At 43.6% G+C, this 12,745-nt stretch overlaps 1 protein-coding gene across 6 annotated transcripts in view; it reads right to left on the reverse strand.

Annotated features, from left to right (window-relative positions):
- Nucleotides 1–381: 381 nt before the first annotated feature.
- The window catches only part of mast4 (microtubule associated serine/threonine kinase family member 4), an 89,180-nt gene continuing 76,816 nt past the window's right edge, over nt 382–12,745 (reverse strand). For 5 of the 6 annotated variants that reach the window (XM_062412642.1, XM_062412641.1, XM_062412640.1 and 2 more), the window contains 8 exons: nt 12,013–12,134; nt 10,640–10,854; nt 9,737–9,937; nt 9,079–9,305; nt 8,568–8,690; nt 7,471–7,607; nt 6,592–6,764; nt 382–6,490 (listed from right to left, as the gene is read on the reverse strand). In XM_062412642.1, coding sequence (XP_062268626.1) covers nt 2,763–6,490; nt 6,592–6,764; nt 7,471–7,607; nt 8,568–8,690; nt 9,079–9,305; nt 9,737–9,937; nt 10,640–10,854; nt 12,013–12,134 — 4,926 coding nt within the window. In that variant the 3' untranslated portion in view covers nt 382–2,762. The remainder of the gene's footprint in view (nt 6,491–6,591; nt 6,765–7,470; nt 7,608–8,567; nt 8,691–9,078; nt 9,306–9,736; nt 9,938–10,639; nt 10,855–12,012; nt 12,135–12,745) is intronic. The other variant, XM_062412643.1, reaches the window with a different exon arrangement.

The following is a 12,745-nucleotide window of genomic DNA, read 5'->3' on the forward strand; positions in this document are numbered from 1 at the left end:
AATTTTTTCTAATTTAAAAACTTTTACGAACATCACATTTAGGCTATTTTGTCAAGTACAACTCACGTGTCCAACTTTAATAGGATGCATTTCAATGGTTTTGGATAATTCCATGTAATCGTAGCAGGACTAGCAGGCATTAAGTCCAGTCTTCTGATACAGGCGATCTTTAACCATCAATACTTTCATTACAAGCAGTGTGCAACACCTTTCTGTCACAGTTTGCCAACTGACACCAAGGTAGTTTTTTTCTTTGTTACTCATTAATTGTAAAATGTACAGTCTGTCTGCTGTCATACTCGTAAATATGAAGCAGTATATTCATATTTCCAGAAAGTTTTTTTTCACATGCAGGGAAAAACAAATTAAAATTTGAGAGAATAATTTATAATTCCATTTTATTTTCAGTATTACGCAACATTAGAAGTATAAATATCTGTTTTAATATACAACATCTATGACATCCATAGAGCTTTCCTTGAGCAAAATACAAAACTCAAAACACTTTTATTGCACATGTTCTAAAAGACAAACCAATGTAAGCGAGTTCATCTAATACTAGTTTTGCACAGAGGAGGAAAAAAACAAAAGACGACCGAGGAGACGAGCATACAAAGAAGAACCTGACGTAAGAAAAACACATTGATTACGGCACAAACAAATGTTCTCATTACACATGGTGGCGGTGGCAGGGGAGCAAAGTCTCACACTACTATAAACAACATCATCCGTGACACAGAACAGAGATTTGGCAAATCAACAATATACAAAATATACATCCATGATCCTTTGTAAACAAACATTGAATGTGCTTCGAGGATTTTAAATATCAGTCATCACAGAAAATGAAGAAAACCTGCATGTCGAATAAAAGTCAGTGATTCGTTTCAGTGGGGAATCCACAAACCAGTTTCAGTTCAAATCTTCCTCTTTTCTCACCTTCTGAACTGAGGACCGGCAAAAAATTAAGGTGCATTTATTCTTAATTCAACAAAACATTAGCAATACATTTCTAAGATCTAATGCAGGTACACGTCAGATTCTTTCAACATTAAAATCTCTGCCGTCTCACGTGTCATTCTCGGATGCAGATAAACCATTTTCTGTGCCCTGTTAAATGAAGTATTTTATCTTTGACTTGTCTACATTGAGTATATGTAGTAGACAAGGTTATTGTTATTATATAGCCAGCACAACAGAGCAAATACTGCATTACATACTTAGTGTCCTAGACTACTGTCTGGCTGTCATTTATTTAGGGTTTGTGATGTAAAGGCATCTACAGAAACGTGTGTAAATCGCAGAAAGTTAATGCTGATATATGACGGCCTATATGTATACTACCAAGTATTTGCACATTAACATCAAACGTATGTTGTGGATATGTACTATGCAAATAATCAGGATTCCTTATAGAAAATCTTCTGCTCATTACAAAGTGTCTGAAACACAAACACGACATTTTTAACACTGACTGAAGCCTGACATCAAAGCTCTTTGAAACACCGACAGTGAAGCACTCTGGGAACTCGCTCTTACTCGCGATTGAGCCGATATCCTTCTACACGGAGGGAACCACTGATGATGCCCAGAGACTTTGGAAAAACAAAACATTAGACTGCAGTGTTGGCCGTCGGCGAACGTGTGCGGAGCTGCGGGTTCGTCTCATTTATCAGACACAATATTTCATATTTTACACAGTCGTTGTTCTACAAGCTGCTGTCAGCCGGCGATCACGCCATCAGCAGGAAAGACATTCTTGGGAGACGCAGACAGCTCTCACAGTTTTCTTATGATAATGCTACATTTTTTTTTTTTAAATAGCCCAGTGACCCCCTCATGCCTTTTCTTATCTCTCTTCAAGTGAATTTTGGAACACGTCAGGAGGAGGGTGCCTCTGATGAGATACATCACGTTAGCTTAGTTATCAAGTGAATACTCTAAATACAAACATGACACTGCAAAAAATCTATACATATGATACAAACAACAATCATGAAAGCCCATGTACCCCCGTTTTACAGTGTTATCATATTTGTTCACCTTCTTGCATATAAATCAAAACTATATGTACAGATGTCAGAGGAATGTGAATAAACACTGCATCTCGCTAAGAACAGTATTTTTGGTTTCCCATAATTCTAAGGCCCCCCTCACTTATTCATGATTTCTGAGATAATTCAGTGTTTTACAAGTTTTAGGTGAAAATCACAGGCGTTCCCTCCGAGTACCACGGCTCCAAACCCAACTTTAGAAGTGTCTGGTTTGACCAAACGGACAAGTGATACATTTATTCAACTGCTGAGCAAAATCGAGTGGTCTACTGCATTAAAACGACTTCAACGTCAGGTCCTTCAGGTCTCGAAGTAAGAGTGCAATTGAAAATCATTTATGGCACTGACTACAGTACGTCATAACCTCTAAGGCTCCTCTCTACTCACTCTGACAGACTGATTGCACAAAGCATTCTGCGACGAACACCGACTTCCAAACATTCGCTTAAAAGTTACTCAATTCAGAAAACACCAGAAATGAACGGTGACATTCAGACCTGAACATTTACATATGTTGTCATATCTCATAATATGTACACAGGTGCACAGACGCACCTAACTCTTTATCAGTGTGTAACAGCTTGCCCGGTCCTCAACAAAACAAAAATAAACGAAGGCATGATGATGTTTGTCGAACCGTTTCTAACATTTTATTACATCTGGATTCTGTGAGCTGATAACGTCAGCTGCTGTTTTTCTCCTTGCCCTTTACTTTTTGTTGCTGGAGCTACGTGGTGACTCCTTCTGCTGCTTGCACCTGCCGCCATCTTTGTCTGAACTGTCTTTCTGTGCGGCAGGAGCGGCTCTGGATGTGTCTCGTTTTGTGTTTTTCTGCACGGACGCCACATCTTGAACCGTTTCTTTTTTCTTCCTGTCAGCCTGCTCCTTGCGGCCGGAGGATGCCAGTTTGTCAGGGGTGGCGGTTCTGGTTTCCAGGCCCTTGTGACTGTCTGGTTTGAGCGCGTCAGCTTTGGATATCTTGGCTACCGTCTCCTGGGCTGAACAGGTGGAGAGCCTGGATGAGGCGGCTCCACTGCTCGGCGAAGGCGTTTCCTTCTTCACAGCAGGTTTTGGCAGCACAGGCGGTGGATGAGGCTGAGTGGAAACATCTGACAGTCGCCTGAGCTGCTGCTGCTGCTGCTGATGTGGAGGAGCAGCATGGGGGGAGTGAACGTCTTTTGGTTTTGAGTCGTGATGGTCTTTAACCACTGGGGCTTGGTGTTTGGGTGAGGGGTCTTTATGTTTGAAATCAAGACTTTGTTTAACAAACTGTGCTGGAGAAGTCTTAAGAGTCGATGATGAAGGGACAGTTTTCTGAGGGAGAGATTTTGGCTTCAAGTCAGTGTTTTCTTTTCCTATAGCAGCTGTGGTTGCTACAGAGCTTTTGGGCTGGGCCTCTCTTTGCTTCATGTCGGCGGCAGTGGAAGAATGCGTCAGCTGAGCCGGTTCCTCCCGCTTCACGTCAGCTCCGGCGGACGGCAGCGAGGCTTCTTTCCGTTTGGCGTCATGGGTTATTTGAACATTTGCAGTCAACAGCGCAGACTCTTTAGACAGATGTCTCTGTTTTGAATTTGGACTGACCTTTACGAGGGAGAGAGGAGCAGCAACACTGTGAGGTTTCACATCAAGTGGTTTCGACTCCCTCTCTGTCTTCACAGCGCCGTGTGGAGCAGGTTGTGGCCCAGTTGCGGTTGCTGAAGCGGAACTTTTCAGTTTGGTTGAAAGAAACGCAGTGTTTTCTTTCACACTGATAACAGTGTTCTCTCTTTTAAAGGTGCCGTGTTCTGAATCAGATGATTTGTGTAGTGTTTTTACAGCTGGACAGTTTTTAGGACTCTGCTCTGAATCTTTCACGTTCTTTATCTTTGCTGGTACAGGATCGTCTTTCTTCTGCAGTGACGTGCTGTTGCTCTCTCTTTGACCAACGAACACAGTGTTTTCCTTTTTATTCAGTGGGACCTCGTCAACATTTTGTGACGAGGCGTTTACTGCAGCAACGTCTCTCTTAAGCAACACTTTTGAAACCGTGGCACATCTGTTGACTTCATTCTTGGAGCCTGAGCTTCCTGTGTTAGTGACCACTTTGACAGAATGCACAGTGTCCTTACTAACAGGTCTCTCACAGCTGTCCTGGGCTTCTGGTTTCAAACCGGAGGATTTCTTGTCGTGTACAGAGCCTGAAGTGAATGCAGAAGATGTGATAGAAACCTGGGGTTCTGGATTTGATAAGCAGATTCTCGGCTGTTGCCGTTTTGAAAGCAAATTCTCAGGAACGTGTGCAGATGCTGGTTTGTTCTGTACATTAACCATCGACGCAGAGGTCATGTGCTGTGTAGTTGTATCTGGTTGTTTCTCGCAGCCCTGACGCTGAACTGTGTCCACGCCGGAGTTAAAAGCCTGCTTCAGTGAGACCGGTGATGCGTCATTGGCAGCTGCAGCTGGAATCTCCACTTGTGCGGGTGCTGGGGAAGTTTTTACCTCTGGCTTTGGTGAGGTGAAAGAGACGACTGTCTTGGAGCTGGCACTACTATGTGACGCTGTATGTGCTGTGACCTCCTGCTGCTCCACTTCATCCTCCTGATCTTCATTGCTGACTTCCCGTATGGACGGTGTTTTTCCACAGGAGGAGTAGTGGGAGCTGTGCCGAGGGCCTCTGTGTTCGTGAGCCAGTGATGAAGTGGCCTTCATGCTAGCCCTGCTCTCTTGTTTAATAGCAAAAGTTGAGGCCTCCACTTTGTTGGTTGGAGCCTTTAGTGAGTCACTGTGTCTGTCATGTGCTTTGTCATCACTCCTGCTTGTTTTAACCTCTGAGGGTGTATTATTTGATTGCTCTTTGGAGACAACTATGCTATTTAGAGAAGAAACAGCTTCAGGGCTGGGGGAACATGTCAGGGGGCTCTTCAGCTTGTCTGCAGTTTTGAACTGGGGGATGGTTAACTGTCTCTCAGTAGGGCTCTGGAGCCAAATTGGAGGACTTGCACAAACAGAGTCGCTTGTGTTCTCCATCATCTTGGATAAACAAGTTTCTGTTTTGGAGACTCTGGGCCCAGAGAGCAGGCCGATATCCAGGGTGCCCTCTAGAGGTTTGAGAGAGGAGACATGGCGTCCTTCGAGTTTATATTCAGACGATGTCTTTCGGAGGGGAGACTCTGCCGAGGATATGAGCTGCAGTTTTTCCACAGCACTCTCTCCTCTACCGGAAAACAGCTTTGGGGTTAGGCCTTCAGGGCTGGAGTGGACACTGCCCAGTGCTGCCTTCATGTGCTCATGAGACATGGCTGTGTCCAGCTGGAGGCTCTTTGACCTGGTGGAGCCAAAGTGGAGGTTCTCATGGATGCCGGCAGAGAGCCGACAGATGCAATCTTCTCGATCTTCGAATGACAATCTCTTCCTGGTGAACTCGATATTGGGAGCTTTGAAGTCCAGTCTGTCAGGCTTCATATTGTCTTTACCCTGCCTGCAGTGCTGCCACTCTGGGTGAATAGAGCAGAGAGTTGTTCTGAGTCCTCCTTCGTTTTCACCGCAGCCACCAGACAGTTCAGCGAGGCCCTCGGAGACTCGTGTGTTAAGTTTCTTATACAGAACGTCTTTAAGGGCGGTGCTGGCACCTTTGGCTTCCAGAGGGCCACACTCTGGGCTGCTCTGAGATTTGTTTTGAACTCTGACCAAAAAACTTTCATCCCTGTCATCACCACACAAGGGGGATGAGTCAGTATCTCGCAGGGCGTCTTGCTTCTGTAGCGACTCCCTCCTCTCGGACCACTCCTGTCTCTTCACAACTATCTTAGACTTCAGTTTGTCCTTGTCGAGCTCCTCTACTGACTCCTGCCAGCCCATCTTGCGGCAGGCTGGCCTCTTTAAGCAGCCCTGCTCAACAGGCCGTACACGGGTGACTGCTTGTGGTTCGCAGGCAGTTTCTTCCACACTGTGCAGGATGGTGTAATCCCGCTCCCCAGGCCTCAGCTCCTCATCCTGCACCTCTTCTTGGGTCACTTCCAGGCTGTGTTTTCTGGGACATAGGTGCTTCTTGTCTCCTGTGTAAGAGGGCGACAGCTTCTCCTCAGACTGGACTCGCTTTAGCAGGGGTGACCGAGGTGGCTCAGCACTTTTGGGGCGTACAATGTGTCGCACAATCGTTGGTGGGGAATGTATTTTGGAGGGGAAGGCTTGATTCGTCTTGGAAATGGCAACAGAATGTCCACTGAGAAGGGGAGAGGGTGAGCGCTGAGGTGATGTCGGCTGGGGGGTGGGTGAAGGTGTGCGAGCCAAAGGAGAAAGAGGAATGCTACCGGCAGACTTGCGGCGCCCCTGACGGAGCCGCTGGCCCGGCAGCTTTGGGCCAAGGCCGTGGAGCGTGCTGGGACGAATGTGGCCAGAGCCTGCGGGGGAGTTTGGAGCACTGGAGCTGGGAGAGCTGCTCTGGGAGGAGTTGCCACCTGGAGGTTTAAAAGGATAAAAGCAGAGGACAGCAGTAATTAGAATAGTTTATGGAAAAATAACAATATTCATGCTCGTCGCAATAAGCCAAGATCTCCACCTGACTGGGTGAAATCTGGTGTGGGGCGGAGGGCAGCGGTAGGGGAGCAAGGGGAGAGACTGTGGGTGGGGGAGCCGGGGAGACTCTCACCAGATGACAGAGAGTGGAAACTGCGGCTTGTGTGCAGGAGAGGAGAAGGCTGCATGGCAAAACGCCTGAACAGGGAGCGACGCCTGGGAAAAGAAAATAGAGATGAGTTCACTTAGAAAAACTGAAGATCGTCTTTTTTACAACACCTTCATCAAAAAAAGTAAACCCACAAACTATAACAGTTACTAAAAATGATTTCAGGTAGAGCTAATAAGAAGTATAGTATAATTTGTACATTTATTATTCAATACTGAAAATCAATAAAGTTGTGCTAATGTAGATTATGCTGTTACATCCAACATAAATGCTGAGCACAGGCTCTTTTGATACATATATATTATGTATTTTCAAATTTTGTAGAACATGGACTTTGCATTTCCAGGTTCTTTTAAGTTATTTTCAGATGTAAAACAACCTATTAGGGTCCTACAGGCTAATCACACACTATGATTCATTCAGTGTTCACCATCTGCCCCCTAGAGGCCAACAGGAAACAAATATCTAGACACTGACATCACATAATTTGCTCACCTCTTTAAAATGTTATGTTTTTCTACAATGTACCAGTGCTTACAGAAATAGGTGCACGGCAACATTTTCCTCATTGAATTTGAGATATGAGTTAATTTAGCCAAGCTTCAGACTTTGGGCTGATTATGTCTCCACGTGCAAAACAAAAACGACTCACACGTTCAAGATATGTAGACATAAAAAAACGCATGTATATATTTTGAAATCACACATCTATTGTACATAGAATAAGAATCTGTGAGTTTATGATTTTTGTACCTTTCTGGTGTTTTCTCCTTCTTGGGTTTCTTGGCACATCTGACCATCTTGCTTCTGTGGCTGTTCCTCCGGGCTGGACCAGTTTTTATTGATGTGTTCTCGAAGGGGGTTGTGGAGATGGCCACTTTACTACCACTCTGAAAGGGAAGGACACAACCGTGAATCAACCGGACCCTTTATATCCTTCACATGTGTTGTTAAAAGAAACAAATTCAGACTGATAATTTGTGAAAGCAGAATAGGCATTACATTGTGTATATTAAATATGAAATCCCAAGTCTTAATCTTTTAATAGTAAGTATTGGATTGCCTGAAGTTCAAATATGGTTTTTGAGATTCACAACTCCGGTTAATTCTGGACTTTGTTACTGACCTTGCTCCTTTTCTAGAGAGCTACTGATCACTTAGTTGTCAAATTTTAAATGAAAGTCTACACCACAAAAACTTCAGCATCTATTATTCTCATCAAACTCAGCCAGTATTGTGACAGTATATGAGCAACTGGTTCTTACATTAATAGGTTGGATAATTCAACTGATCCACACTCAATTCTGACATTACATTATCAATTTCATTATCCACGCACCATGAAGAATATCTTTATTACCTGAGGTGTAATGTATTAGTTGAAATTCATGGCCTTAGGCAGAAGGAGATGAGTTATACAGCTGTAGTTTCATGCATGTGCAGCTCAACACTTTTATGTGATTATTCAGAAAGTTTTAAGTTAATAAATTTTTCTTGTATTTGTGTTTCGTGGAATTTAAAACTGCAAGTGATCACTTTCTGAGAAAATGAACAAAATCAGCCTCTTTGCAGTCATCGGCTCCATATACTCGGGAGCTTAATAACTAGGACATGGTGTAACCACAGGAGGAAGGTTCATCTTCTTACAGGATGTTGAGGAGGAAGGCTGTTGAATTCAAATATGGCAGAAAGAACCTGGTAGATGAGCCCTATCCTGGAGAGTTGGTCACCATCACTGCTCCATTAACGCTGGACGGAAAACTGACTCCTTCCATCTCACGCCATGAACTTATTGTATTATTTATAATTGACTAACTGCAGGTTTAAGATAAAGACATGTTCTCATTTACCTTGAGCAGGAGCTCTACCACTTCGGTGTGGACCAGACCGTGGACTGGTTCTCCGTTGACATGAGTAATGAGGTCTCCAGCTTTAAGTCCTGCTTTATGTGCAGGTCCAGCGTCCTCGACATTCTGATAGACAGAGACAATAGACACTTATTAGGATGGGTTTGTCCCGTTAGTTCCGTTTAGAACATGGAAAACAAGATAAACAGTTAAGTTCAGCTCTGATCTGTTTCATATTCCCGCCGACGCATTACAAACAAACCGAGTTAAGGAAACATCAAACCATATAGACATACAAGTGATTCACAGAGTTCTGTTGACTGACAAATGTTATTTTTGGGGTCTCGCAGCCTATTATTCAATGTAATGTGTTTCTTAATCCTCTCTGGTGTAAAAAGGATTATTAATTGAGACTGAAACTGGACATCACATATACAATATGACATGGTACATGGTTTAACTGCCCCTTACAGTTTACTAGAATATTAACTGTACAGGTTAAAGTGGGCCTTACCCAGACCATGTGATAGACAGTGTAGACGTCACCGTCACAGGCATACACCCGGATTGCCCTCAGTGTGAAGCCAAACTTCTTCCCGGAGCTGTGGATGATGATGGGTTGCCGTGGGTTGGTGGTACAGAGGGAGGAGTCTCGGCTTGGAGAGGAGTCTCGTGAGGACAGGTCTGATGAGAGGGAGTAAGGGGACAGGGGGCTGGCCAGCGGAGACACCCCGAGGATTTCTGGAAGAATAAGAGATGATCAGCGCCTGAGCAGGTTCTTTTATTTAATCAATGCCCTGGAGTCAGCAGTGAGGTGTTGCTATAAAGCTCATGAGCCGGGTTCATTCTACTCCTGCTGTGGGTGACACCAATGGGATTTTCTCTCTCCCAGCGAGGCTTCTTGCTCCTACCCTGCCTGTTTACTCCCCTTGTCAGCAGCTTGTTCTCTGCAAATAGCTCACAGCCACTCTGTAAAATGGAACTCACAGCAGGAATTCATGTTGGGTCAATTTCACACAGAACTGTAGTCTCACTTCATCTCTTTCATCCTGTTGCTCTTATTGTAATTCTCTAATCTTGATTACTTTGACAGTTAGCTTCAATAAATTGGAGATCATTTTACAGTCAATATGTATATCTTTCTGTATGTCAACACACGTTCTTCCACTTACCTCCAGGGATCATCAGAGAGAGAGTCCCAGTTGACACAGACTTCGGGACTTTAGCCACAGCTCCGGTCTTTTCTGCAGCGCTCTCCGGCCTCAGGGAGTGGCTCTGAGCACCCTGGTCTACGGAGGCATGACTGGAACAGTCAGGGCTCATCACCTCTACACCTCTGGGTGTCAGCTGGTCCAGATGCTCTGAGAAGCTACCTAAGTATTACAGACAAACAAAAACTGAATTTGTCTTTGTCTATCATTAATCGGTGATCAATTATAGCACCAGGGAGGTTTTGTTTACACCTCTGCTTTGTTTGTTTGTTTGTTTGATGATTACACAAGAAATACTCGGCAGTTGAATTTGAGACGACTGTTGGGCCTTGGCGGAGGTATGTGCTCTGCTGAGTGACATAATTAAGTGCTGAATAATTGCTTCTAGTTCTTAAAGCAATTATTTGACATTATGGTAATACACTGCTCTCTTGCAGAGTTGCGATTGATAAGAAGATTGATACCACTTTCATATCTTTGGAGCTACAGCTGCTTCAGCTTAGCACAAAGACTGTAGAGAGGGAAATTATAGCCTGGATCTGGAGGTAAGCTAAGCTAATCAGCTATTGGCCCTAGCTTTCCTCTACCTCTCCTTCCAAGTGTCAGTGAGAAAGCAAGAAAAAAGCATATTTTGCAAAATAGAATATATCAATACTATTCAATCAGTCATCCTCAGCAAATAATTATCCTCATAATGTGTTTGTTGTTGCCAAGCCGACTCTACAGAACAATAAAAAAACAGATATGTAGCGCTTTGTTTTCCCAGGCAACTTACAACTCATTGATTTTTCATATGAAACTATGCACATGGACAAAAATCCCAGAGAAATATATTGCGGACTTCAAAACATTGTCATTTCGTACCAGAGAGTGTTGCTCCACTGTGGGTGCTGCCTGGGGTTGTAACATCAGGCTCATCTTGTGGCAGCTCTCCGATGGAGAAGGAGGTCTTGCTGGGGTCACCAATGCCTGAGGTCTCATCTCCTTCGCTCTCAGCGGAGATGGCAAACTTTGGCAGCAAGCTGGTGCGTGGGCCCTGATTCATATTGTCTGTGTCTGTCGAGTGGGACAGCGAGGGCCTGAACAAAAGAGAGACAAGATTCTCATGAGATGAAAAGACCCTCATACTTTGTCAGAAATTTGTTGAATATACTGATAGCTTACTCTTAATTGTTTAATAACTTTATGTAATTCCTGCTTGATTGAAGGTAGGTATTCTTTGTGATATTAGTGGACCTCTAAGCATTTTAATGTGGTTTAGGGAAGGAAAGGTTATTTGTTAATGATTCAATCACACCAGACCACACTCGGGTGTGGTCCAGATTTTCTTTAGCAGTGTGAATGCGTCCTGGGCCACATTTGAAGGACCTCCTACTCAGCTGAAGTCCTCTGAGCCGCTACAGTTTCACACTTAACTGAGCCTATTTTTACTCTTATCTCTGCCCATATGCTGATTTGTTTTCTAGGCCATCGTAAAATATCAACTCTGAACACAACTTAATGACTGATACTTTGCTTAGATGGTAAAATCTTTCTTCATTGCAGCTGCACAAGATTTATTCAGCGCCTCCTGACTCCTCCCTCTCATGCCGACACACAGACACATCTTTAAACTCAGTCTGGGTCAAAACAACATCATTTGGTCTTAACTAATACAACGGACATATGTGTTTATTTGCATGTGGTGTGAGGAAGTGAAATCCGATCACAAGTGGTCACAGGAGTCACATTTAGAACATATTTTAACGCCAGGTGTGAACACAAATACTTAGCACCGGCCACTTGTGATCTGATCTCTCAAGAGGGATGTTATTACAAAGTGTGTATAGGGTTAGGGTTATTGAGTCAACATTAAACTTTTCCACTGCTGTAAGTGGATCTGTAAGTCAAAATTAAAACTGAAGTGGAAACAGCATGTTAAAGAGTTATAGCAAAAAATATAATTCCCTTATAAGTCTCATTTATCAGTCAATATACAGGTTTATTTATCAGAACATAGTTTCTTGTTCTCTCCACATGATTCATGACGACACAACTCAGATGTATCTGCTGGGGCTTGACCACTTCACACAACTACCTACCTGTATATACCATAATACAAAATTGCTCCAACTTCCCTGCTTACAACAGTAAAATTGTACTCCTGCACTAATGAGTTGTTATGACCTCAACTGCACACTGTATGTTGTTTCTGCATTCTACCATGAATCTTGATGCAGAGATGGAGGTGAACATACATTTCAGCAAAGTCTGGTGTCCAGCTGGGAGAGTCCACAGTCAGTGGGCTCTCACTCTTCTTCTCCTCCATCTCTCCCTTTTCCTCCAGGTGCCCACGAGACAAATCCAGGCTGCTGTAAACCTGACAACCGCACAGAAATAATGACTCAAGGTAGTACATGCAAGTTATAAATGCAGCACATACATATACATATATATATCTATATGCAGATGGTTGGAAACATACTGTCCGTTTTTGAATAAGTTACGAACTTGAATGGTAAATTTAGTTATCCTGTATGCATAATGAAATAGTAATTGTGACCGGGGCTGTTAACATTTGCATTTGAGAGGTGAACAGAAATACCCCACTGTCTGAGTCAATGGAGACTTTATCATGTCCTACAGACATGGAGTTCAGGTGCAGCTGAGGAGAAGGTTCACCTCCTCTGAGATGCTGCTTTTTGAGACACGCTCTAATGCTTTGTTTTGATGTGAGAGGGGAGCATACTGCAATGCAGCACAAAGACTCCAGGCCTGTATGACTGTATTGTGCATTGTGTTCCATATCAGAGAGGGGGAAAGAAAAAAAAATCTGATTTGTGAGTGGAAAATATATGCAAAGCTGATTCTACGGTTAATACTGTAGGGGTAAAGGGGAAGCTGGGAGACATGAATTTGCATACGAAATACCAATTGCCCATGTTCTCTCACCCATGGGAAAAGGGTCAAGGCAGATGAGGGCAATGACTC

Source organism: Platichthys flesus, chromosome 19 (genome assembly GCF_949316205.1).
Source record: "Platichthys flesus chromosome 19, fPlaFle2.1, whole genome shotgun sequence".
Classification (NCBI taxonomy): Eukaryota; Metazoa; Chordata; class Actinopteri; order Pleuronectiformes; family Pleuronectidae; genus Platichthys; species Platichthys flesus.